The sequence below is a fragment of the Amblyomma maculatum genome, chromosome 11, assembly GCF_055883805.1.
Source record: "Amblyomma maculatum isolate TAMU_Amacu chromosome 11, ASM5588380v1, whole genome shotgun sequence".
In the NCBI taxonomy this organism is placed as follows: Eukaryota; Metazoa; Arthropoda; class Arachnida; order Ixodida; family Ixodidae; genus Amblyomma; species Amblyomma maculatum.
The window spans coordinates 128,172,391-128,200,156 of NC_139354.1; the positions used below are offsets into that span (position 1 = coordinate 128,172,391).

At 44.5% G+C, this 27,766-nt stretch overlaps 1 protein-coding gene and 2 long non-coding RNA genes across 4 annotated transcripts in view; 1 reads left to right on the forward strand and 2 right to left on the reverse strand.

Moving 5' to 3' along the window:
• Window positions 1–27,766, forward strand: part of LOC146174935 (uncharacterized) — a 101,513-nt gene that overhangs the window by 63,807 nt on the left and 9,940 nt on the right. The window contains exon 4 of one of the 2 annotated variants that reach the window (XM_084584188.1): window positions 7,214–7,303. The exons of the other annotated variant lie outside the window; for it this stretch is intronic. Coding sequence (XP_084440314.1) covers window positions 7,214–7,303 — 90 coding nt within the window. The remainder of the gene's footprint in view (window positions 1–7,213; window positions 7,304–27,766) is intronic. 2 annotated transcript variants of the gene reach the window in all.
• Window positions 21,563–23,178, reverse strand: LOC146174937 (uncharacterized). Its single transcript, XR_014702032.1, has 3 exons — window positions 23,077–23,178; window positions 22,334–22,444; window positions 21,563–21,631 (listed from the first exon to the last, which is right to left on the reverse strand). It is a non-coding gene; the product is annotated as an uncharacterized LOC146174937 (long non-coding RNA).
• LOC146174938 (uncharacterized) lies at window positions 23,182–24,718 on the reverse strand. The gene is made up of 3 exons (XR_014702035.1): window positions 24,448–24,718; window positions 24,288–24,367; window positions 23,182–23,262 (listed from the first exon to the last, which is right to left on the reverse strand). It is a non-coding gene; the product is annotated as an uncharacterized LOC146174938 (long non-coding RNA).

A 27,766-nucleotide genomic window follows, 5' to 3' on the forward strand; every position in this document is an offset into this window, starting at 1 on the left:
AAGTAGTGTTCATTGTCGAATTAAAAGTTGTATTCGAGTACTAGTTTCGTCAATACCTCTAAGACATCTGGAGTAGGGGATCCTTCCTTCCTATTCCGATTATAGGCCTCCATCAGAGCCTTGATTCCGTCGGAATGCGGGATATTTGTATATAGGGAGACTACACCTAAGGTTACAAGGAAGGGTCCCTGAGGAAGATATAGAGCTGCTATTTCGCGAAGGAAGTGGTTTGCCACGTATGTGGGTTGGGTGTGTTTCAGGTATGTGTCCAATTAATGTGTCAATGTAACTAAATATTGTTTCTGTGATTGTGCCGATGCCGGATACTATAGGAGGCCAGGGTTACCCCTTTTATGAATTTTCGGAAGCATGTACAATGGACCTGGCGACGGGTGTGAGGCAGTCAGGGCTTTGCATAATCGCAGGGAGATATCCGCACCTATTGGAAGCTCATTTAGAGTCCCTGCAATAAGTTTAGATGTTCTAGAGGGGGGTCCGCTTTTAGGGGTTCATAGAATTTAGTGTTAGAGAGCTGTCTAATGCCTTCCTCAATATACTTGTTCTTGGCCATGACCACTATGACAACTCCTTTATCTGCCGGTTTGATGACCACATCTTTCCGTCTACTGAGCACCTTCAATGCGTCACATTCCTTTTTGGAAAGGTTTTGCCTCCCTGGTCTGCAGTCCTTATAAGCTCTGATTACGTTGTTCTTGAAGGCACTAATGTACATGTCCAAATGTTTGTCTCTCCCCGTGTTCGGAGTCCATTGGTGATTTTTAAGGTTGAATTCTCTGCGATGTGCGGTGCTCTGTTTCCTTTTGAAAAAGCATTCCCTGAGTCTCAGAGTTCGCGCAAAGTTGTCAAGGTCCTTCAATACCAAAAATTCATTAAATCTCCCAGTAGTATTGTGAATGACAATTGCCTGCAATTGATACGTGCCTAATGTGCTGGCATTTATAATCTCACGCAAGTCAAGCGTGCCTGTATCCTTTCTGGCACCAGGGCAGTATTTATACTGGCTGGTGGCTAATAAAAGTTTCAGTTGTGAGTCAGCACTCTGTGTTGTCCTTTCTTCCACTTCCCGTCTGTCGCACTGTTGTTATGGAGGAAGGCCAAGTTCTCCCAATAAATAATTATGAACGTTTTTAAGCAATTACTTTATACATATCGGCCCTTTCTAAGCAGCCACAATATTAAGTTTCAGAATAATTCATACTATTATTCTAGCCTAAATGACTTCATGTACATTTTGTTCAGGCCGTGGAAACGTATTCTTAGAACTAATATTGTGCTGAAAGTTGCAGGCTGTCCACGGCAACCACATAAGGAGCAACAGTTCTAAATCAGTATGTTTCACTATTTTTAGCGCAATTTGCATAAGCGCGTGAACTAAACCATGTAATATTTCTACCCGACTAATTACGCTAACAATTGTTAAACAAATCATATATAACAGTAATTTAGGGCACCGTCTAAACGAATAAAGGGTGAAAAAAATGTTTGCACAATTGTGTGCGGAAACGTTGGCGTGTTTAGCTCTGCTATGGCCAATATAGGACCCACAGCGGCATTATTTGGCAGCCCCATTTGGGCTACGCTATATCTTTCGACAAGAGCCCGCATTTACGTTGCGCCAACAATCATTGTTAACAAATATGACGACAATACGGAAGCTCTAGTTTCTATCCCCGCCAATGCAAATGTGGGATCTGCAGCGTTTTTTTGCGGGCAGCCCCGATTGGGCTAGGTGTGCTTTTAAACGAGAGCCCACTAGCTGTTCCATGTGCTTTCAAATTCCCCAAAAGAGACAGATTGTGGCATCATGCGGGCATGCCCACTTTCCAGCCTCATTACGGCCGATGTGGGACCTAAAGCGGTTCTGTGCCGGCAGCCCCAATTGGTCTTGTTGTTGTTTTTGAAGCTAGAGCACAGTCGCCTATTGCACGTGCATTGCAATTCCCCACAAAGGACTGATTGTGGTATCATGCGGGCACGCCCCACCTTCTAGCCCTGTTGCAGCCGATGTGGGACCTAAAGCGGTTTAGCTACTGAAGTAGAACTTGTTGCTGGGCTAGTTGGTTCATGATCGTACGGGGAAAGTAAGCGCAAACAAAGAGACAAACACAAGAGAGGAGACAAGAGAACGCGCTACTGGCAAGGGATTCTTTTATGAAATCGACACACAACAGGTAGCCAGGCTTGAGAATGCAGGCTTCCCCAGTCAGTCATGACGGGGGTAGTGGAGTCGCTTCTTCAAAAAGTGAAAGGAAAGAAAAACAAACAGTCGAATCCTGAAACCGAAATAAATAGGCCAGTGGTTATTCCCTATAGCCATCGGGTAGCCCATGACTTGAAAAAAGTAGCCTCCAAGTTTAAGGTACCAGTAGTTTTCTCTGCCCCCTGAAAGCTGGCCACGTTGTGTCCTCGTATAAACTCAGAGAAACAGAAAGACAGAACATGTGGAACAAAGCATGGGAATAGGTACGTAGAGTGCAATGAGGGGGTTATATATCAGGTTCCTTTCACTTGTGGTAAGACGTACGTTGGGCAAACGGGGCGCTGTTTGAATGAAAGGTTAAGGGAGCATTAATGGTCAATGAACAATGGAACGGGGTCCAATCTGCCGCTGCATTGTAAGGACTGTGATCTCCAGTGCAAAGCCATTTTAGAAAGAACGGTGGTTTTGGACCAAAGCCGCGAACGTGTTGTCCGTGAACTAAAGGAAGTTTTTTGGATTAGAAAGGAAGGCCAAAATTGTGTTAGCGACGCCTCGGTTTCCCTGTATAAGAGTGAGGAATGTTTTTTGGAAAAATTTGGCTGAACAGAACCAGAATACGAGGTGTGTTACTATATACTGTGTGTATCCAGAAGACGAAACCTTTGGTGAATGCTTACGCTGGTACATGTGTCCGTTCTGGTTTGTATGTTTTCGCGTGCTTTTTATGTCGGCTTCGCTTATCAGCATTTCACTGGGTCCCATCATCATAGAAGTTTTGTTTGCCTGTTCGTGGTGGCACAAGCTGCTTATAGTGCTTAAAATATTGAAGAAGGTTTAGGATGTTACATGATTTCTCGGGTTTTTAAGTTCTGCTCACTTCTTATTCATTCCATCATGTTATTTTGGCCCTTTACACCACGTGTCATTTTGTTTTTAAAGTTATCTGTATTTTTATCGGTTTTAATCAACCCTATGGTAAACATGGAATTTATTGTTTATTGTTTTTTTTTGTTCTTCGTCCTTTTACGTACCACGTGTCGATTTGTTGTTTTTAAAGGTTAAGGTGTTTTTATCGGGTTTAGATCAACCTAGGTTGAACATGGAATTTTATGTTAGATAATATTGCCTTCTGGCGCGTAAGGAGCCGATAGGTGGTGTGACGATGTCCCTATATATTGTGTGGCAATTTCAATAAAAGAATCAGTTGCCAGTAGCGCGTTGTCTTGTCTCCTCTCTTGTGTTTGTCTCTTTGTTTGCGCTTACTTTCCCCGTACGGTTTAGCTAAGGCTGTGTCATTTGGGCTTCACGAGGGCTTTTCCAAATTTAGTTCTTATTCATATTCCACCTGCCTTCAAGTAACCTACAAGGGGCCGAGCGGTGAAGCGTGTGGACTTTCCCGTTCTCTTGCTTTTCTACGGCCGTTGAGGGTCGACAGAATTTAATATGGGCGGCCTCATTTCGGATCTATGAGGGCTTTCCCATAGATAGCGCACATTTAGGTTAAATTGCCCTCAAATATCTGAAGAGGGACCCTTTTGGATTGGATTCAAGAAAGTGCTCTGCATTAGCCCGAGCAGCCCCGCTATGGGAATCATGCAGAAAGAACAAGGGCAAGCCCAAATGAGGCTTGCCCACGTTTGCCCCATCGGGGACCGATGCAGGTTTTATAATGGTTTCTTCAGCCCCACTTGCCTACATCGCAATTACTCGCGCCCCACATTGTGTGCTACCTGAGAAATATCGTTCAATGTGTGATTACCTGCTTTTCTTGCAAAGATACATTATTTTCATTTTATTGGTACCATCAAGGTAAAACATTACAGAGGGGAGTGGGGATTACAACAAAACATTTGGCACATATAAAAGCGTACAGCATGTAATGAAATAGTGAGAAAAACAAACAAACAAACAAATAAGCAGATCATGGTCATACATAAACATCAGTACGTTATAGCATATACGTAAAGCACTTTTGTGCTAGGCATCATTGCGCAACAATGGACACTGATAACTGGAACAATGGTAACCGCTCAATTGTTGGCACTGACGAAGGAGGGTGGTTCCAGTCCACAGATGTGCGAGGTATAAACGAGTCAGAAAATGCTTTGGTGTTACATGCAATTAGGCCAACTTTATGTGCATGATCAAGGCGTGAAGATATGTATGTGGGTGGTACGAGCATTCATCATGTAGTATTTCGTGATAAAATATTTTGTGAAAGAGGTACAGTCGCGCAAGTCTGCGGCGCGTTGCTAGAAGTGGTAAGCCTAGGTTTGATTTCATGGCGGTCACGCTGGCGGTGCGATGAAAGTTCGATAAAATGAAACGTGCTGATTTGTTTTGAACTGATTCTATCTGATTTGTAAGAACTTCAACGCCTGGGTCCCATATAGCCGATGCATATTCTACTTGCGAACGAATTACGGTTTTGTAAAGCGCTAGCTTTGTGTTAGTAGGGGCTGAATGGAAGTTACGCTTGAGATACCCGAGCATGCGATTAGCTTTGTTGACGATGTATTCTATGTGCGTTTTCCAAGAAAGGCTGGAAGAGATGTGAATGCCGAAGTACTTGCATGACAGGACAGATTCTAATTGGTTACCGCCTATATGGTAAGGAGATACGTTAGTGAGCGAACGGGACACGCGCATAAATTTACATTTTGTTACGTTCAATGTCATATGCCATTTACTGCACCATAGGTTGATATTGTCAATGTCAGCCTGTAAAGCGCGTGTTTCAGTATCAGGTGTTATTTCACGGAAAAGAACGCAATCATCAGCAAATAGATGGATGGATGAGGAAACACAGTCGGGAAGGTCATTAATATAGATTAGAAAAAGTAAAGGCCCAAGTACGGTACCTTGAGGAACACCGGAGATAACTGGATGCAGGGGAGAGTTAATATCGTTTGCGGAGACGAACTGTTAGCGAGAGGTTAGAAAGCACTCTAGCCATTTTAGAACATTAGTATCGAGTCATATGATGCGTAATTTTAGGAGTAGTAGCTGGTGACATACTTTATCAAATGCTTTAGCAAAATCTAAAAACATACAATCTTCAATGGAGCGGTGGTCGAGGATGACATGTAATTTGTGGGTGAACGAAAGAAGCTGCGTTTCGCATGAGTAGGTCCTGCGAAAGCCATGTTGAGCCTGGTAAAAAAATGAGTTAGACTCCAGAAATGTGATAATTTGAGAGGAGAGAATGTGTTCTAATATTTTACTAGGTACACTGGTGGTCGATATAGGCTTGTAGTTATGAGGGGAATGCATGGATCCAGATTTGTGCACTGGGACCACCTTCCCTATCTTCCAGTCTGACGGCAATTCGCAACTTTCCAATGACTGCTGGAATATTTTAGCTAAAACAATTGATGAATACATTTTGGTGCTTTTCAAAAACTTTGTGTTAATGTTATCGATGCCGGCCGCTGAAAATACTTTAAGGTTGTCTATAATTTTAGCAACACCGTCAGAGTGGACCACCACGGGATACATTGGCAAATATTTGTAACCGTGAAAGATTGGAAGCTCAACGACAGAATAAGTAGAAAAGCAATTTGAAAAGACATCATTTAGGACACTCGCGCATTTAGTATCAGGTACTGGTTCATCATCAATGTCTGTTAATGTAATACGCGCTGTTTCCTTGGGGTTAATAATCTTCCAAATTTTGGGGGGATTCTGCAGTAATGCAGTAGGTAGTGTGTTCTCTGCAAAATATTTTTTAGCTCTTCTTACAGCGGAAATATATTCATCGTTTGCTTTATGATACACTTCCCAGCGGGTCTGATTATGAGATGATTTAGCCACACGATAAAAGCGTTTTTTTCTGTTTGGAAGTCGTCTTATGTGCGAGTTATACCATGGCGCATCCGAGTTATATGATATGGTTCTAGTCGGAATAAAGCGATTAGTAAGCTGTTTAACCTTGGATTTGAATAAATCCCAGTTTGCCTCAACAGAGCGCTCTTGAAAATTATCTAAGAATGATGTTAAGAAAGAATGCAAGTGCATATTAATTTGGTCGAAATCAGCCCGCTTATAGTTGCGCAATAGTTTTGTCGTCTTGTGTTTTTTTTTTTTTTGCACTGGGATAGTGATGCTAAAGTCTAATGCAACGTGATCACTTAAGTTTGGCAAGTAGGTGAGCTGAGAGCACAGTTCGGGACATGTGCACAAAATCAGGTCTAATATGTTAGCTGTTGTTTGTGTGATCCGGGTGGGTTTAGTAACAACCTAGGTAAAGCTGAATGATGAGCACAAATCAAGAAATTAGCGACAAGTTCGGAAGGAAAAATGTGCAGTTGAGGTTCAGTCGATGCCAGGGTAATTGAAATCACCCAATAAGAACACGGGGGCAGAGGGGTAGCGTGATTTAATGGTGTTAATATTGTCGTGAAGTTCATTGATACTTTGTTACACCCACTGTTCGCATCTTTTGCTTTTGTGAGACAACCCTATAACAATAGCTTTGGGTGATTTCTAGTACATTAATATATTATTATATAAAGTTCCTAATAGATTTTCGTGAACAGACTAATGGTTTCTCACAAAGTCTTTAGGAAATGCTTTCAATACACCCTAGCGACACAGCAAAGTTCTATTTATTTATTTATCGACCAGTCAGAAAATCGGTGGCAAGGACCTGCTTTGCAGATTCCATTTTTGTGCTGCATAAATATTGACATCTTTTTAGAAAAGATCTGCACCTGTGTTTCGTTTATATCTATTTAACGTCACACTCTCTTAATAGGCTGCATTTGTTCCTTTCCATCTAAGCTTCAGCATGTAGTTACAGAATTATTTCACAATGATCTGGTGCTCTTACAATTTACAATATGCAGAAATGATTCTTGAAGAATATTTCTCAATGACAGCAACTTTATGATTATACATCAGTAACTGCATCTATTCCTAAAATTTGTCCGGCGCACCGTGAGCTGTGGAATATTTGAACTGTCAATTTTTTTTTTCTGAATACATTTTAAGGAGGTCCAAGAACGCATTACAAGGTCCTGTTCGTCGACAATGATAGGCAGTGCTACATCTTAATTGAAAACCGGCACAAAGGGGTTAGAGGTAAGTAAGTTATTTTTCTCGTCATACCGTTAAAGAATTAGAGCCACTCATGAACCAAAGAGGGGACTTTACTTGAAATGCCAGAAGTCTAGAACAAAGCAAAAAATCTGCCGGCCGTAAGGGACAGGTTGCAAGGAACAGGAAGTCTTTGGGCAAGTTGGTGGAAATCGACCATAGTTACAACACCGCAGAGCTGTGTTACACCCTTCTGCTTTGGCCGTCTGTCCAGCTGCAACTATGCAAGGTGCAAAGAATTAACATTTTTGAACATGACATTTCCTTCAAAATTGCACTAGCGTCTAACGAACGAGTGCAAAAAGCAAGGAAATAATATTCACTTGCTTCGGTAACAATATTTCTTTTTATTAAGCGTTATCAGTTCAGTTCAGTCGTTCAGTCGTGTCCGACTCATCGTGACCCTATGGGCCATATCACGCCACGCTTTCCGGTCTCTCACTACCTACCTAACATCACATAACTTCATCTGCAGCGCCTCGAGGATGCCACCTAACCATCGCGTTCGCTGCCTACCCCTTCTCCGGTGACCCTCAACCTTTCCTAACGTCAAATATTTCTCCAGCGACTCCTCTCTTCCTATAACTTCTCATCAGATCACCCAAGTAGCTGAGCTTTCACTTTAGAATTTGACCCTCCAATGAGCAGTCAGGGTTTATGGTCGACAATATCGACTTATTTGATCTTCTGGCCTTCCAAGTAACTCTCAAGTCACTGCCAGCACCACAATACAAACGCGTCAATTCTTCGGCGGTCAGCCTTCTTTACAGTTCAACTCTCGCATCCACACATCCCAATTGGAAACACCATAGCACGGGTTATACGGATCTTGGTCAACGGTGTAATATCTCTGCTCTTTACTAGGCCCTCAAGGCTAGCCATGGCTCTCTTTTCCAGGAGCAGGTGTCTCCTAACTTTATGGCTGCAGTCTCCTTCCGGGGTAATGTTGAAGCCCAAGAAGAAAAAAATCTGTCACAGCTTCCACTTCTTGTCCCTTGATTCTCCAGGACGTAATAGGGCAAGACGCCATGATCTTTGTCTTTTTAATGTTCAGTTTAAGCCCAAACTTGTCACTCTCTTCTTGTACGCGCATCAGAAGTCTCGAGTTTCACTTCATTTTCTGTCATTAAAGTGGTATCATCAGCATATCTAAGGTTGTTGATACGTTTTCCAGCAATCTTCACACCAGCTGACGACTCTTCCAGACCGGCCTTCCTCATGATGCACAGAGCATATAGGTTAAATAGGCAGGACGACTGTATGCAGCCTTGTCTCACTGCTTTCTCAATCGGAAACCAATCAGTAAGACTATGCCCAGTTCTGACTGTGGCCTCTTGCCCTTCATACAGGTTCCTGAGGAGACAGATTAGGTGAAATGGAACTACCATCCCTTAGAGCGTGCCACAATTTGCTGTCATCTACGCAGTCAAACGCTTTCGCATAATCAATAAAGCACAAGTAGATAGGTTTCTGGAACTGTGTTGCTTTTTCCATGATCCAGCGAAAATTCGAAATCTGGTCTCTAGTTTCTCTGCCCTTGCGAAACCCCGCTTGCACGTCCGGAAGCTCTCGATCTACATATTGCTGCAGCCTACCTTGGAGGATTTTCAGCCTCACCTTGCTAGCATGCAAAATAAGCGCGATCGTGCAGTAGTTGGAAGAATCTTTGGCACTGCCTTTCTTTGGATTGGGGATGTAAACTGACCTCCTCCAATCCTGTGGCCACCCCAAGGTTGTCCAATTTTGCTTACATAATGTATACAGAACGTGATCGACGTCGTCATAGTGAAGGTTTTGAAGCAACTCAGCTGGAATGCCATCGATTCCGCTAGCTTTGTTCTTAGCAAAGCTGGCTAAGGCCCATTCAACTTCACTCTTCAGGATGCCCGGCTCGAGATCAGTAATCACAACCGTCTTATGTCGGGTTTGCATATCTTGGTCCTTCTTTTACAGTTCTTCTGTGTATTCCTGCCACCTCTTCTTTATCTCTGAGGCTTTAGTTAGGTTAGGTGTTATAACTTCCTCAAAATGGCCATGACTCCTTTACAAAGTTAGTGTAAAGCAGTGCATCTAAATGCCGTTGATAATTAGAATAAGCTGAATAACAAAATGGAGGTTATCGAGAGCTTGAACCACTCACGCCACCACATCGCGCAATTTTCTTTCTGACATCACTACAGACTGACAACAATAAGTGACTAGTTTTTACAATTCAGTTTTTACTAGTTCGAACTATGCATAGACGTGCAGTATATGCCTTCACAGAAGATCCATTTACGCACGCAGTATTGGTCAAATTGCATTTCTTGCTGTCCGTGCATGCTGTGGTTCAATCCGCAGGGTAATAAACACGCGTGTATTATAAACCGCATTGAACTTTGCATGTTTAGAAATGCACGTTATTTTATTGCGATAGCAATACTGCGCAAGGATTCGGCCCGTCGCGTCGTTCCGGGAAGGGCACATTTGGCCTTCAACAACTGCGAAGAAAGAACAAGAAGAACGCTCGGTCATCGGCAGCTAATGCGTTCACTCCACATTAGGTTAAGCAGCATTGAACCCTTCTCATTTATATGTGGGCTTGTAGCTTACGGTCTGGTGTCATACTCTTAAAAGATGAGCTTAATTGTCCCCAATAATATAGCACCTTACACTGATAGGGCGTGATATGGGAATAGTGTAGCAGTCAAAGGAAGCATCCGCCGCTACTATCGCAATTTAACCAGAGTTAAACCGCAACTAATGTTTTTTTTTTCATGCAAAATTGCCAAATCTACTCCTACCTGCAATCTGTTGTCTGTGTACATATAGATGGCTTTGTTGAAATTCATCCACTAGTGTATTCAACAAAGCCTCCTTAATATGTAATAGGAATGAAGTACAGTTACACTTTTCGATTTTATACGTGTAAACAGCTATTTTAGCTGTTTTTTGAAGACAGTTCACTATTTCCACGTGCTCTACACTAAACGTTTATGCTATTTAGGATTTTCAGTAATCCGAGATTAGAGTGCAGATTTTCTACGGTACTCTTTGCATTATGTTATGGTTAATAATTTAAGAAACATGCACATATGCTCACTAAAACCCTGTTTATCCTCCCTCAAGATCAACATTCAGCTGACATTCCTTCCTTATTTAATGATTGCTGCGAAGGATGTCTATGCTCTGAGAAGCTAGAGATGTTCTTCGCGTGTCTGCCTAATGCTATTCTTTAAAGAGAGGTCGACCCAAGAGTTAGGTGAGGTCGCTACTGGCGGTGGGAGGCCTCAGCCCATTTCGCCCATCGGTTCCTAAAAGAGGCGTGTTAGATATTGGGGTGATTGCCTGCTATGCGCTATTACTTTGTCACGGCACGTAAAACACCTGACAGAGAAATTGAGCGTTATCGCACTCCCCTCTCCCTACCCTACATATACTTCACACCATCGCACTAAACGCTTCCACAATTAACTCTTAAGCCACTGCTCTCTCCTCTTTCTCTAGCCGCATCAGTTTCTCTCAAACTTCATTTCATTCAACCTACATTTTTTAGTTGTAATAATAGATGTGTGCATTTACGGTAACCACCCATCTGCTTTGAATTGAAGAAGTGATATGGGTTGTGCATGGTTTGGGGGGCACTTTTGCTATAATGTGTTTCCATGGTAGCTATAGGCAGGGTCCGTCCCACGTGAAAAAAGCATCCGGTAGTGCATACCTGCGCTATCAGCTTACTCCCAATCCACTTCTAACAACATTCTCTGTAGAACCTCCATTGTTTTTTATCCTCTATCCGATTCGCCACTTTCCACCTGTTAGCCGTGTTTTTTTCGTAGACGGCTGATGGTGCTTCGCTCTTCTGCCTTTGCATACTAAGAATCCCATTCAAGTGTAAGAAGTGATAGCCTCACTGGTTGCTCGGAAGCCAAACGCTGCCATTCTAAATATAACAGACGTTTGTGTTCTGTGTGAGCATGCTATGCTGTGGGTGGCGAAGCAGAATCTTGCGCTCCAGGTAGGCCCATACCAGTTCTAATTTGGGGTCCCCTGGACACATTTTCACAGTTGTAGAGTAAACATCGGCCTCCTTATAGCTATCCAGTGGTTACCCTGATGCCGATGGCGACGTCTCCCGCTCCAGGCCGCGCATGACAGTTCCGCTATTTGATTTACCTTTCATATTGCTTCCGTTGTCAGAAGACAGTGGGCTGAAAGTTCACTATACTCTTTTCAACTTCTGGCACAGAGTTACCAGCTGAACAAGTACTACAGGTCATCAAGGTTACTAAAAGTATTTGTAGTTTTGGAAGGGTGAAGACTGCTAAAGCAAGGATATTTTTTCTACTATCGCCTTATGTTTTTGTTCACAATGTTTATGAAACCTGGGGTCACAAAAATTCCTCACGCATGCGCCAACATGCAGCAGGCATGAACAGACACTGCTTGGTAGGCTGGTTGTCTGACGTAATTAGAGCGTGTTACATTTCCGAGTTGGTAAGAAACGCAAGCTGTATTAGCTGCAATAAAATGTGTTGGTAAAATTAGAATCCCCCTTGTGAGTTAGGTACCGGGGCAATGCCTGGTGTCAACGTTGATGCTGCGAATGCTGGCATCCCAATTTTTATGGCGATCAGGCAGGATTGCATTACAAAACCAAACTTGAGCAGACGATGGAAGCATCTAAACCTTCACACTAATAGAGAATATCCAGCACATGTAAAACAAATCCGTAAAGCGTTTTTTTGTTACCAAACAACGCACGGTAAAACTGACGAGTTAGTGGAGAGCTCCGCATAACTTAGGCATGGTTTTCTTTGATATTGTGTGAAATTGCTCACTATGTTTGTGCTTCGAGTTTCGCCTCGGCTGGAACGCCACCTCGGCTCGGGCACAACTTGCGGTACAGATCGATAGCGTGAACTTCATTAGTTTGACAACCACTTAGAGAGTTTAGCATATAGGCAAACATAGAGATGCCTATATTTTCATTCTTGGAAGCGTTTTTAGTGTTATCCGCCACCACCTCTGGCTTCTCTTCAGGCAGATTTTCCACGTACATTATTTTTTCTTACATTATAGACGATTTTACGAAAGCGTTAAGGGGGCTGCCATATCGGGGCGCAGGGAAGGAAAGAGTTCCGCAGCGAAGGAAAGAGTTGACGACACCCCCCTTAACAGCCCAGTCACACCGGTTTCTCCGAGGGTCGTAAAATGGCATATACAATAATCCCCTAAATTGCCACTCTATTGAATAACGCACTCTCATTAGCACACAGCTAACTGTTATCGCGATAGTGTGTAAAATACCAGTAGACATAAATATGATGTCCGACTTTAAATAGGTCTAACGAACATGTCTGCGTGGTATAGCAGCAGCATGTGCGTCCGACGGAGTGCTAGCTCAGGCGCTAACATGCTACGTCTTTCTTATGAAAAGGAAATCGCTGGTCGCTCTGAGACTAAAACAGCGCTCGGGACTTCTTGCTGCGCCGTGCTGGGAGGAACAGACAGGTAGGACGCTGTCGCAAGTTTATTTGGGTTAAAAACGACAAGGTTTATGTGCTGAAGGTGGAAGGTCAGAGATGAGTTAAGGTCTGAAACGAAGACGACTTGCTGAAACTACACTAAAGATGTTCAAGACATGAATCTAGTGCACAGAGCAAAATGATATTCAACCTCATTCACGTGAATGTTAGAAGTATTAAACGCCACAGGAACTTACTAAACACTTTCTTGACTCAGCCACTTACATACCTTGATATTGTGCTGTTATCCGAGGTCCATATAAATCAGGGTGCATCAGATATGTTTGGAAGTCACGTCATTAAATTCTTTTCGCGTTATCGGCAATCAAGAAAAGTTAGAGGTATCATGGCGTATGTAAGAAAGATGTGGCTTACATAACTAGTTCCGTGTTATTTTTCTCAGCTGAACCTCACGCTTTCTAAGTTAGCAATTATGAACTGAATGTTTGTCATCGCGCTATAAAGGCCTTCAAGCTCCGATCATCATACATTTTTCACTGAACTGTCATCATTGATTGCTTCTTGCGAAAATGACGACCTAGTGGCAACTGGAGATTTAAATATAGATATCGGTCAAACTGGAAAACGAGAAGCTGCTATTTATTTGGATTTACTCGACAGCTATGGAATTGAAAGCGACATTCAAAGTCACGCTATAGAGATCATGGGCAGCAGGTTCACCAGGTCGTGCATTGACCACATAGTCTGACGCTCTACTATCGTAGAAATGTCTGCTCATCTTGTACATCAATAGGTTGCTGATCATTATTTTACTGCATTATTCATTTTGGACAATTCTCATCAGAATAGCTATAAAGTAAGTACATTAACTACGATAATCTAATAGTGGATGAATCAGTTAAAAATCCAAACTGGGATGGCCTAACTAGTATGAGTCATGCAGAGGCGTATGAAGGCCATGGAATGACTTTTAGTAATATATGTGGCGTTGCAACACGTCAGATCAGGACTAGATGAAAAAATAAAAAAAATGGATAACAAGTGATATTTTAAATTTACCCTGTAATAGGGTTCGGCTCTAGCGCGCGTAGCGTGCGGACGCATGGAACATTGCTCCGGCGATTTTCGACCGTAGCGGTGGAACAACGCGTCGAATCCCAAAACTATTAGACCTTGAAGAGCCATCAAGTCATCCGGAACGCAAAGAGACCACTCTCAACGCGATGGACCGAGTTTTCGACTTTTTGGAGCACTTTTGCTCCTATCCGTTGTGGAGCCGTGGCTCAGCCTATCAACTGAACGCCGGCGTCCATGCCGGGAAGGCCGCTCCTGGCGAACATGGCAAACGCCATCCAGCAACGCGGCTACGACCGGGAAGGCATGACATGGACAACCTTGCCGCAGACCAGCGGAGAGCAAGCCTGCAGTGAAAATGTGATCCGGGCTTTTGAAAAGCGAGCCCAGAAACTCCAAGCCAGCGCGCAAAGAAAGGCCACGTCAGCACACGGAGGCCGCCACGCGCAACCCGACTCAGAACCCGGTGAGCGCGCAACCGGAGACCCAACGCAAGTCAGAGCTGCATGGAAGCCCAAGTTTCTGTGCAGATTCAGACCAGACGACGTGGTGCTAATCATCAAACCACTAACGGCCACAAACTTGAAGAACTTGCAACACGGCGAGTTGGGCCTAGCTCTACGACAGCGAGTCGGGGAGGCCGAAGCAGACAATTTTTACTTCGCAGTGTCCCCGGACCAAAACCTGATCGTTGTGGGCACGGCAAGCATCCATGCGGCAGACAGACTGGTCGGTGACTTTGCAATCCGAGCGCAAGGGCAAGACCTCTATCTGCGTGGACACGTAAAGCAAAGTGATTACAACGTGGTACACGGAGTCATCACTGTGGCCAATCTGGAGACCACCGAATCCCTGCGAGGGAAGGTGAGAAGCATTCGCGAAGGGAGGAAAATCCTGGAGATCTGAAAGTTCGGCACTTCGAACAAAGCAAGGGTCACCTTCGAAGGGAAGTACAAGCCCAGAGCCGTGCTGTATAACGCGGAAGTTATACCGGTAGCTACTTACCGTCGCACCATACCAGCGTGTAACCTGTGTGGCACTGTGGGACATAGGACAGACGCCTGCCCGACACCGAGGCAAGAAAACTGCGGACTCTGCGGAACGCAAGCTCCGTTTGTAGAAGGGGTGCAGGCCCCTCACGAGTACAATCCAAAATGTGCGGTATGTGGCGGCGAACACGCTACGAACTCTAAAAACTACACTGCGAAATTCCGAAGGAACGAGCAGCAACAATACAGTAACAAGAACAAGAAAAAGAAGAAAAGACAAGAAGGAGCGAGAATCTCCCTCCCCCTTCGATTAACACGGTGCCAAATTCTAAACAAAACAATCAAGAGAGGAGCTGGGCCAGCATGGTCAAGAACGGGAAGCAGCCGGTGAGTGGGGTCGCCCCTCCTCCTCCCAATACTACCTCTCCACCTACACCAAATTTGGTAGAAATTGAATTAAGAAAACGGATAGCAGCCCTAAAAGCTCAAATAGAGCTACTAACCAGCAAACTAGAAACTGTACTAGCTAAATCTCAGCCACCTCAGCAAGAGGAGGCGATGGAAAGCGACGCAGAGCCTAGCATGGAAAACAAACTAGAAGCTATGATGAGGAAGATACAGGAATCCATTCCCTCCATAGTATCACGACAGATAGCGAAAGCGATGACGATTCGCAAGTATGTTAACACAAGGAGACCCACGAATCCCGTAACTCACAAGATGCGTAGGGTGATCAGTGAGGGTGAGAAGCTGCAGCAGCTCCCCCTCCAGAAAAACAATTTTCAGGCACAACATGGCGGGACAAACTAAGGAGAGTTCTATAATTTATACACGGTGGAATAGTCGAGGCTTTAAATCAAAGACTAAGAGAGCGGACCCTAGGATGCACTTTTCTACGTACGAGCATACTCCGGCAGTGGTGGCCGTACAGGAGCCAGGCGGAAACGCGAGCCTCACAAACTACAAAACGTTCCAACTCGACCCCCTAACATGCATCTTCGTGCACAAAAATTTCACAGCAAATCTGATAGATCTGGAATTACAAGCCAGCTTTTCATACGTGATGGTGACTCTTGTGCCCATAAAAAATGGTGATCCGGCGCTCCATATCCTGAAGGTGTACTGCCCACCTAAAGCAAAAAATGTAACCTTCTCCACACTCTTGAGTAAGGTGTCAGGGAAGCGGGACGAGGTCCGTTACTAGTGTTAGGAGATTTCAAAGCGCAGAGCCTTTCATGGGGCCACAACCGAGAGGACATAGGAGGACGGAAGCTAGCGGAGGCAGCGTCCACATTAGGCCTAACCCTACACACCGACCCTGCGTACCCCACGCGAATTGGGAACTCGGCGCAGAGGGACACTTGTCCGGACTTAACTTTTTTAAAAAACGCGAGGCGAGTGGAGTGGACGAATACGGAGGAAACAATCTTTAGTGACCACTGTCTGATCAACATAACGTTCCGCACTAAACCCCTTACCAGACCGACGGGGCAGACTAGGATGCCGGACTGGGCAAAATTTAGAAAAGAATATGATGTTACTTCTATCCAGGAGCAGGGATACTAAGCCTGGAACAAACAGCTGCTGACCAGTCTCCGTTCGATGGAAACGCGGGTAAAGCTCTCTGAGGCGGTGACGGATTTGGACACCCACCTCCTCCACCTCCGGAAAGCCAGACGCAGCATGGTTAAAAGATGGCGCAGGCAGAAAGATAACCGCAAGCTAAAAACCCGGATCGCGGCGATAACAAAAGAGGCGGCAGAATGCGAGGCGCAACTCGCGGACGCTAACTGGGTAGAGAGGTGCAACGCGGCAGCTAGGCAGATGTCTGGCAAAAACACATGGCGTCTGTTCCGAGCTCTCATAGATGCAAACCAGACGCGCACCAAGTCGAAGAAACACCTTCAGCGAGCAATACACGCGTTTCAAGGAAATACGGCCCAGTTAGCGCTGAAGCTCCGAGACCAGTACTTGATCACGACCCAAGACCCAAGGGGAGAAGCTTACAGGTACAGTGGAGACGAAAATGTTGAGCTAGATGAACCTTTCAAACTATACGAGCTCAAGGCAGTCCTAGCGAGAATGAAACGCGGGACCGCGCCAGGAAGGAATGGGATCAAGGTAAAACTCCTTGCAAACCTACCAGACCCCGCGTATCAATCCCTGCTAGATCACTTCAATTCAATCTGGACGGGTGAATTTCCTCTTCCCACCGAATGGAAGACGGCGCTCATAACTTTCATCCCAAAGGCAGGCAAAGCCATATATACAGACAACCTCAGGCCCATTTCTCTCACGTCGTGCGTAGGCAAATTGATGGAAACAATGGTCAGAGACAGACTTTCTGAGTATCTTGAAAATAAGCGAGTCTTTGTCGACTAGATGTATGGCTTCAGGCCAAATAAATCGGTTCAGGACGTCCTGCTACAGCTTAGCAGAGAAATATTGAACCCAATAGAACATCCGAACGGGGATAAGATAGTGCTGGTCCTAGATCTGAAGGGAGTCTTCGATAATGTGTCGCACGACACACCTTTCGGAGACGGGGTGTGGAAAGAACGCGTTCGAGTATATGAAACGCTTCCTCTCAGACATACAGGCCTACGTGAGGATCCAGAACACAGACCACTGTCCCTTTCTATTAGGCACGAGAGGTACACCACAGGGAGCGGTGCTATCCCCGCTTCTTTTCAATATGACAATGAAAAATCTCCCGGTCCACCTGGAGAAAGTCTCGGGTGTGCAGTACGCGCTGTATGCGGACGACATCTCCATATGGGCCACGCAGGGCTCTCTCGGTGAAATGGAGGCCAGCTTGCAGGAGGCAGCCACCGCTGTAAATGAGTACGCGAAAAAATTTCGGCCTTCAGTGCTCACCAAAAAAATCCGAATTCGTCCATATTCGTCCCTCCAAAAAATGCACAGACAAGATAGAATTGCGACTTGGATAGAACCAATACCCGAGAAAGAGGAAATTAGAGTATCGGGCCTTTTCATTCACAAGCGTAAGCTAGTGACGACCACGCTCGACAAGCTAAAAAAGGTGGGAGACCAGGTAGGCCGAATGGTCCGCAGTCTCAAACAAGAAAGGGGGACTGAGAAGCAAAGATGCTTTACGGCTGGCCAATGCCTTTGTAACAAAGCAGAATCCTGTACTCGACCCCCTATCTCCACCTCAAGAAACACGACGAGAACATCCTCGAAGTGATCACGCGCAAAATAGCGAAGAAGGCCCTCGACCTCTCTATAACCACGTCTAACCTGAGACTCCAAGGTCTGGGTATGACGAACTCGTTCGAGGAGCTGAGAGAAGCCCACCTCACGAGTCAATACACGCGACTATCGCAGACACCGTCGGGGCGTCGGCTATTAACCCGTCTACGCATACAACACACGACTGTAACCGAGGAAAGAGTAAGGCTTCCCCAGGAGTGGCGATACGCCCTGCACGTAAAACCACTCCCCACTAATATGTCCAAAGACGACCATGAGGGTAGGCGCATGGCCAGGGCAGAGGCCTTACTTCAACACTACGAAGGGAAACCCGGAGTGTACTATGTGGACGCGTCCGGCCCGCACCAAGGCGGGTGGTACACGGCGGCAGTGATCATCGAGTCCAAAACGGTAAACGGGCTCACATTTAAAGCCCGAGGCTTAACATAGGCAGTGGAGGTCGCCATCGCGTTAGCAGCAACGCACTCTGATTCCAAAACAATCATAACGGACTCGCGAGGGGCCTGTAGGAACTTTCAACAGGGCTGGGTCCAGTACCTGGCCTACCGGCTACTAAAAACAGCTCGGACCTGGCCTACGGACTACTGCAAAACAGCTCGTACGTGGAAAGTCTATCCCGCCGATTCGTAATCTGGGCTCCGGCCCATTCTGGGCTAGAAGGAAATGAGGCAGCAGATGCCGCCGCCCGCGCACTTTCTTACCGGGCAACCTCGTCTCCTTCCTCCTCAGAAGAACTCACACCAGTCTACACTTTCAGAGATATTACGCAGCTGTACCAAAACAGACACAATATTTACCCCCACCCGTGTAAAGGGTTAACAAGAGCGGAGGAACGCGTGTTTCTTCGCCTCCTTACGAATACCATGCTGTGCCCGGCGTCACTTAAACACTTTGACAGTGCCCTCTCCGGGGAGTGCCCGCACTTCGGGGAAATGTCCTCGGACCTTCTCCACATGGTGTGGGCATGCCCCTCCAACCCTGCCTTTGCACCTAACCAAAACACCACCCGGGAGGACTGGGAGGCGACCCTACTCGCCTGCTCCGACCTGAAAGCCCAAAAGGCCTTGGTCAAAAGAGCAATGGCGACAGCGGAAGCCACTGGGGTCCCGTACTAGGGACTCCACCTAGTGTTTGTGAGGGGAAGGGCACTAAGCCTGACCCCAGAGCAACCTTCATGTAACTCTATATTTTATTAAACGTTTTCACCACCACAACCACCACCCTGTGAAAAGAATAGATTATAGAGTTTATGCGAAAAGAAATCAGCTAACTCGGCTCTCAAGCAAGAGTACCGTGTAGTTTTGAATAGGCTCACCTCTATGTTAAGGCTTAAGAAAACGAGTTTTTACTGCAGAAGTATTCCATTGCCGGCGTAATGTGCGAAAAGCGTGGAACATTTTGAACGACTTGTAGGGCAGGTTCACTCAACAACCTTTAGATAAAAAAAAAACTGATTATATTTCCCCACGCCTCGCCTCAAGATGTCGCGAATTCATTTAATATTTTATTTTTCGCTTCGATAACTAAGCTGCAACAAAATATTCCGAACCCCGATCCGTAATATATTTGCTTGTCATTGTCGAACTCCGCTTTCTATCCTCCAATTGATAGAGATGAGCTACGCACAGTGCTGGCTTTGATTTGTGTCCACATACCTCCGGGATATAAAATTAGAATGCGAGATCTGCAAAAAAAAAACGTTAACAAATTAATAGAGTTACTGCTCTTTATTTTCAATCGCTGCATTGGAACTGGGGAAGTACCTGCAGCACTCAAGATCGCAGTGGTCACGCCAGTCCCGAAGAAGGGCGCCAGGACGGATAAAATTATCGACCTATAGCTTTATTGCCTGCCTTCAGCATTATATTGGACAATAGGTTTTGTAAAATATGGAGGCATTTTGGATAAAGTATGCAGTAATTCACCCTACTCAGTATGGCTCTCAGTACGGGTTGAGTGGAATAGACCGCCTTGAAGATTGCTCGGACCATATAAATGAAACTATCGATCAGAATGTAATCTGTCTCGGGCTTTTTCTTAAACCTGGCTAAAGATTTTGATACAGCTTCCTTTCATTTCATTTCATTTAGTCATTGTACCCTCATGGCCCGAGGGGATTGAAGAGGGGAGTTGTAGTATACAGGGGTTATGTACAGAGCGCTTCAATTCTAATCATACAATGTTAGCTAATGCGGAACAAAATGCTGATGATTGATGATGGAGGCAGTAGCTTCGGGAAGGTGGTTCCAGTCATTTACTGGGTTTAGAAGCAACGACTCTGCTGCAAGTTTAGTTTTAAAGAAGGAATAACATGCTTGTGAGAATGATCAACTCGTGACGAAATATAAAATGGAAGAGGTATAAGATCGCTGCACAGACTGGGGTTATGGTACATTATTTTATGAAGTAAACAAAGACCAGCATACTTGCGATGGCTAAGAAGGGATGTCAACTGTAATGTATTCTTCATAGATGTTGCGCTGGTGGTGCGATTATAGCTCCGAAGGGTGAAGCGTGCCGAGTTGTGCTGAATTAGTTCGAGGGCGTTGATTAGATTTTCAGTGAAGCGATCCCCAAAAGACGCAGCATATTCCAATTTACTTCTAAGTAGAGATTTGTGGAGAAGTTTCAGTGATTTGGGCGCAGAAAATAACTACAACGGAGGTAGACGAGACCATGGTTGGCGTTCGTAAGTATGGAAGTAATTTGAAAGGACCAAGATAGATCATTGGTTATGTGAACGCCTAAATAGCGGTAAGAAGACACTTATTCTAGTTAGTTGTTACGGAGATCATAAGGGGTGGGCTGGGTCAATATTAAGAAATGTGGCGCAACGAACACCAACAAAAGAGAAGAGACACAACACACGCACACACTACCAACTGTAATAAGGATCTGAAAACACTTCCTCTGCACCACTTCCTCTTCTCCTGTGTTTGTTGTTTGTTGCGCCACATTTCTGAATATGACCCAGTCGAAAAAAACAACAGAAAATTTCTGATGGTCTGTAGTCTTGTCGTATTTTTGACCTGTTGTCTGACGTTCGTTGTTTGTAGTTTTGTATTGTGACGTTCATTGTCTGTAGTTCTGTATTGTGACGTTCACTGTCTGTAGTTCTATATTGTGACGTTCATTGTTTGTAGTTCTATATTGTGACGTTCATTGTCTGTAGTTTTGTATTTTGACGTTTTGTAGTCTGTTGTTCTATACTGTGATGGCATGCATTCTGATGTCCCGCAATCTGACATTCCGTACTTTGATGTTCTGTAGTCCGAGGGCGCATGTTCATTTCACATACTGTTGTGACTTTCTTCTCTCCTATTGTGAGAATATTCACACGTGCAAAATGCAACCACAGCCAAGTGGGAAAAATTAGTCTCATGGGATCATAGTCATTAACTAGGCTATTTTGCAGGCATAGACCTAGCAGCTGTGCACAAAAAAAGTGTGCAAGCATGCCGAAGACATGCGAAACAATACCTGTGAGAAGCCGCCTTTATTTGGAATCCATAAAGCTGTATTTCCAAAAGGCGCTTGAACGGGAACACCTGAATGACAAAAAGATGCAGATTTCAATTAAACACCCATTTAAAATGCATTTTTAAACAAAAAAAGTGGTTTCGGTGAAGAAAAATTGATGCTGGTTATTTTGAAGGTAACTGAAAAATTAAAGAATTATTTTGTGGTTTTCCATAGACATTGGCAATGGAGAATGTTGTAGTGACAGGCACAAGAATATTTTAAACCTCATTGTGCTCATTATGTGGACCGGAAATGGACAGCACAAGGCCACTTTTGTATTACCATTTTATCAAATCATAGCCCGTCTCTCCTACATAAAGCCCACAACTCTAACGTAAGTGGTAGAATGCCAAAGTAGTAAGCCTTCATATCGAGCAATAAATAAATGTTTAAAGAGTTTAACAAGGCTCATTGAAAATGACTGAAAGATTATACGTGTTTAGTCTAACGATTACTGCACACAGATATCCTCAGGACAGCCAGTATGTAATGCCCTTATAACTGCGGCCCATGCAAATCTTTCTCTGCTAGAAAAATCTCCTGAAATTGCAATAGCTTTTATTACCTACTATAAGCCTATAAGCGTTTATGTTAGAGAACTGAGCAACCTGTGACACCCGCTGATTAGCTACACCTTGAAAGCAAGCATAACTCCGCTGAAAAAAAAAAAAAATCCTGTGCATACATTACTCTGTCACCCACCGGAAGGAATACACTATAAATCTTACCCTAGAGAAAAAGGCGCAGACATTTCTGTGCCAGGTAGTGCGGCATCATCTTGTAGCGCTTGACCACATCTTCTTCGCTGCAGCTCACCTCCTTCAGCAATAGCCAGGTGTCTGCACAAATAAAATCATTGATTATTTTCTATTCAATCATTCATTTGATTTTGCAAAAACGACAAAATCACAATTCGGATGAAAACTTTACATATTTTCCAGAAAATTATTGCTCAGCTGGAAGCATTGATTTACTACTGAAATACTGTTTAGCATAAAATAGAACATTGCTAGGGTTAGCATGCTGAAATACAACTACTGCCCTGACCATGATCAAGCAACTGCTGTATACATTTCCAAACGAGCAACACATGTTGTTTAGTGTTGTTAAATTTTGCAGCAAATATGGCTTTTTTTTTCGTGCTGGCCCAGTTCAGCCATGAAAGTGACTCAAAACTGCTAGCATAATTGTTGGTGCCTAACAACCAACACGCACATTGAGCCAGTCATCCATTGATAATGATAAAACCGTTTTGTGTGATCTCATCAGCCTTCCCCTGCACTGTATTTCAAACAGCAGCCATGCTCCTTAAGCAGCATGGTTTGTAGCTTGTTGATAGCCACAGTTAAACCATCAACAGCTTCAGTTTCTGAAATACCAAAAACAATACAATTCCAATTATATTGTATACAGCCACCACAAAACCAAATGAAATCTCTTCTGTAGTTCATGGAAAGATGTTTTCGTTTACCTGACAACTGATGCCACTCCAAAAGGGTAAGGTGGAGGGAACACTCTTGAGATGGCTCTGCTACGAAGGCTTCCTGTCACGCTCCTTGTACTTCAGTCCCCCTGAGTAAACGGACATCAGCTTGCAGAAGTCGGAATCCGATCGGAGACTGAATTGGTTCATACAATTTCCATGGCCAAGGTGGACCTGTAAAAACACGAAGGTAAATGTAATTGATGTGGCTGATTCTTTAAATAAATAAGACTATGCATCATTCAAAAGAAGCACACATTTTGTTATAGTTGTTGAAGAGACAAAAGCACTTGACTGGATAAAGTTTGAAGCAACCAAGTGCAAGTTATTTAGAATATACTTTAATCGTGAATCAACGGAAACGCGAAACGGCGACGACGCTCTGTGTTACTGGTATAGTACACCGCAAACTATTTGCATATGTAAGTCACAATTGCAAGAATTGAAGTGTTTTGCGATAGCATGCCATAAAATGGATTTACACTTGCGCTATAAGAGTATACTAACTTGACCTTTTATTTATTTTTTTTTGTTGCGATTATACATTCGTAGAATCCTTGCCCATTCACCATTATTCGTACAAAGCGAGAAATTTACGCGGAAATGCACAATCACGATGCAACACTGCAAAAAAAAATAAAAAAATGAGGGAGAGAGAGAGCGCGTGCGAATAGAACGGCAGTAACGTATGCTTTGCGTTCATGCTGTTAGCTGATTGTGCATGCGATTGCGAGGAAGGAGCAAAATTTTCTATTTTGGCAGGTCGGAGTGACGAGCCAATCGACACATGCATTTCTGTTCGCGCGAAGGCTTCGCGCGATGTGTGTCGTCGTCGCGTTCGCGTGAGTTTTCGCGTACATGTAGCTCAGCCAAAGAAGCGCGTTTCGCCATAAGCATGAACAAAAATACAGAATCGATCCGTGCTCTACAAGGCGTTATCATTGAAGATCTGAAAGGTTGGCGACAATATTTTGCGACACACAGCACAGCTCGAGTTCTCCAGGCAAGACTAATAACGCCCGTACTTGGCTGCTGCTCGCGAACTGTAGTCTGGCGCCTTTGTGCTTTTCATGCTAGGAGGCTAGAGGCAGTGCTCAAGATCAAGGTGGTTGCTTAGGGTAAGAGTGAGGGTTTAGAAACTTCATCCGTCATCGTAGCTACTAAAAGTAGAAAAGAAAGACAAACATCACATTACGTACCTTCTTCCGCGCATCACGCTCGTCATGGCGTTTCCGGTTCAGCCTGCTAAGCTCTCTGCTCCATCCCTCCATTTCTTCGTCTGCGGTTAAGTGCAGCGTTACGATTCATTTCACGCTTCAGAATACAATTCAAAACACATCGTAGCAAAGAGACGCTTACCTGTAAAATCAAAATATATGTGCAATGTGGTGGGCGCCGCGCGGATTTTCTTCGCCTTCCCAAAATCTTCAACATCATTCTGTCGAAGTTTCCAATGTCCCGCGGTGAGGACTTTCGCACAGTGTCTTCTCAGATGATATAGCACTTGTGCTCGTTCTCGTGTTAAATGAGTACGAACAGAAACGTCGCAGATCAGCATAAAGTCACCGAAGGAGAAAGACGACTGCACGGGCAGCACTGACGTGATCCGCGGGACGCGGCATCTTGCTAACTTGAGTGGACGAGGAGGAAGCGGAGAAAGAAACAAAAAAGGGAGGGAGGGGGGGGGGGGGGGTCTGTGGACTGCCGGCGGAAACGACACCGACACTGTAAGCGTGCGGATAGTGGGAGAAGGAAGAGGGGAGGAGAAAGAAGAGAATGCAGATGGTCGCTCGCGTCCCGCTGCAGCCAACGCGGCATCCATCTTGGCCAACTGGTTTTTCGTGGAGAGGGAGAGAGAGCTATGAAGGGTGGAGGGGCCGCCTTGCATTCCCAGCAACAGAAGAAGACAGGGAAGCCTCCCCCGGGCTTGTGACAATGGGAGCCGGGCACGGGCGCAACAGGCTCTCTCATGGTCGGATTCGAGAGCGGCGGCGGCGGCTCTACTGGCGGCCCATACACACTTCGCTAGCGCTGGTGAACTGTGACACATTCGAGAATATTTCCTTCCGGAGTGAATGGAGTTAAAATTGTTTTACTTTAATTATCGTAAGGAGCACGAAAGAATTGTGAAAAAGGCCAAGCTTCGCTTCTGAATACGCAATTCACTTTTATCGGGGTCTTTAAATATCACATCGTGAATGAGCTCTATTTGGAAGGTCTTAATTGTGCTTCTTTTTACTATTGCAATCATGATGCATCGCCAAGTAAACAAATCAACATATTTTAGGCAGTTGGAAATAGTTAGGCAAGCAAAATGAGAAAGTAAAAATTGATGTTTGTCGGTAACATACACCTGTGTTGCCTTAAATCATTGATCCGTGCATGCTCAGCCATCCTTTTATAAAGCACAAATTCCTGCGGTAATTTCGCTTGACTCGCTCGATACCTTTATTTAATCACGTGATTTTTCTGACTACTGTCAATTTTGCTGCGCGTGCATTTCAGGGAATTCTGCCTTTTTCCAGACGAGGGTTCATTTTTGTTCGCGTAATATCCACATACACACAGCCGCTGAAGAGCAGGGGCATAATGCAATTGTAAAGACCAAATTCGATGCGGCGTCCTTATGTACGCGAAGCAGCACAGGTAACTACATGCTGCACTGTCACGTTTTTTCTCATGTTTAGCAGCGGCCTCCGTCACACGATTATGAGGCCAGTTTCACTTTTTGGGCAGCACGTATTTACTATCAGGAGCTTGTAAATTCTGCCGATGGTATTGCGGTGAAGGGGCGTCACTAAACCTTCGGAATGACAGGTGCACAGCTCAGATATAAATAAAAATCAGCCACGCCTTTGCAGCACTTGTACGCAAACGTTATGTTATCGCCTGTGGTGCTAGCGCACACTCGTCTTCAACATTTTTCTCACTGTTCGTGATGTACACTTTCTACTCATAACTGCCGAAAGCTGCTAATCACCATTCTAGTGGAACCTTACTTCCAACATACCGACGCTTCAATCGATATTTTTATGCGGGAAGTTTCCTCAATTTAACATTTTGGTAAAAGGAGCCGGGTCGTTCTCTTTGACAAAGATTTTGAGGTAAAACTTCGTAGTGTGCTTTTTTAACAATATCAAACACTTCGAATTCAGCGTACAACATCGTGATGTAGAGGCAAACGAATTTGACAAGAGAGCAAGATGAACTGTAGAAAACACCCGCTTATGATTCAAGGTGGTTGGAACCTACATTCACGGGAGCTCAGAACGATTCCCAAAAGGAGTCCCAGCAGAATTCAACATGCGGGAAAAATAAAGGAAAAACCCTGCTCACCGAAACTCATCGCAGTGCACAAGAAGGTCATTCAACAACATGGACGAAATTATGTCTACACAACGCCGCGATGAAAACAGCCTCAACGGTTACAAATATCGATCTTTGCATCATTTACCTATGGTCTACAGTGAGGGAATCAGCCTAGGGGAGTGTGCATAGAAGAGAAGGCGTATGCATCGGCTTCTGTACCGATCAAGTCCGCAATGATTTAGTGCTGACCTTTAACGACAGGAGGTCACTGACCACCACAGCCTGCCAGGACTCTTAGTGATTTCCGGCGTAATGATTTTTACTTGCTAATCTTAAGGAAGCGAATCGTTTCGTCTGTAAATTCAAGAAAATCGAATTTTTACCGCCTACTTTATCCTGCCTCCGCAGTACCTACAAGATGCTGGTATGCAATATTATAAGCCTTATACCTCATTGAAATCAAAAAGGAAGAGGCTTTTTATTTTTCTTTCTTTCTTTCTTTCTTTCTTTCTTTCTTTCTTCCTTTCTTTCTTTCTTTCTTTCTTCCTTTCTTTCTTTCTTTCTTTCTTTCTTTCTTTCTTTCTTTCTTTCTGCTAACTCTTAAATTGTCAAAAAGGGTCTCAGTATTGCTGTGCTTAGGAGGTCCCCCTGCAGGTCATGCTGCAATTAAATCCACCGAAGTTTAAATTGACGACTGGGAATGTGGAAAACAAATGCTATCGCGTTATTATTTCTAGTGACTGAGACCGAAAAGAAATTCCTTAAGACTATGAGTTAGCGTCCGTCTTATTTAATTTCGGCGCTAGTTCCCGCCTAGTAGCAGCCATCCTTTTATCACGCGCATCGGTTATCTCGATATTAGATCACGATAGCGACGTTCGTCTGAGGCCATCCGCCAGCCGTGAGCATGTGCGCGTCCAGAGGAATCGGACTCCCTCCCTCTGTACCCGGCGCCGTTTAGGTTTTTTTTTCTTTTTTTTTTTTTTAGCGTGTGGTGTTTTTGAACGTTCGCGCGTAGCGTCTGCAGTGGCGATAGTGTGACCTTAATAACTAGTTGAAAGTGTGCACTGCGCCAGCGAAGTGTTGTGAAACTGCGATCCTTTCGAGTGAAGTGCGTCAAGAAAGAGTTTGTATTCTGTATTTTGTAATTTACTTTTTTGTTAAAAAGTTCATAATTCTTTTACAGTCTGTTTTTTCCGCCGTCATGTATATTCTTTAAAACCCTCTTTTTTGCAACAATCGATTCTGCAGTACTTCGGAAGCCGCACCATTCTTACTTTTGTGGGCTATGCCAATGACTCAATCAAACAACAAACCGGAGTGATAATTCTCTTCCTGGGGCAGGACTGTCACAAAGGTCTTTACAGGA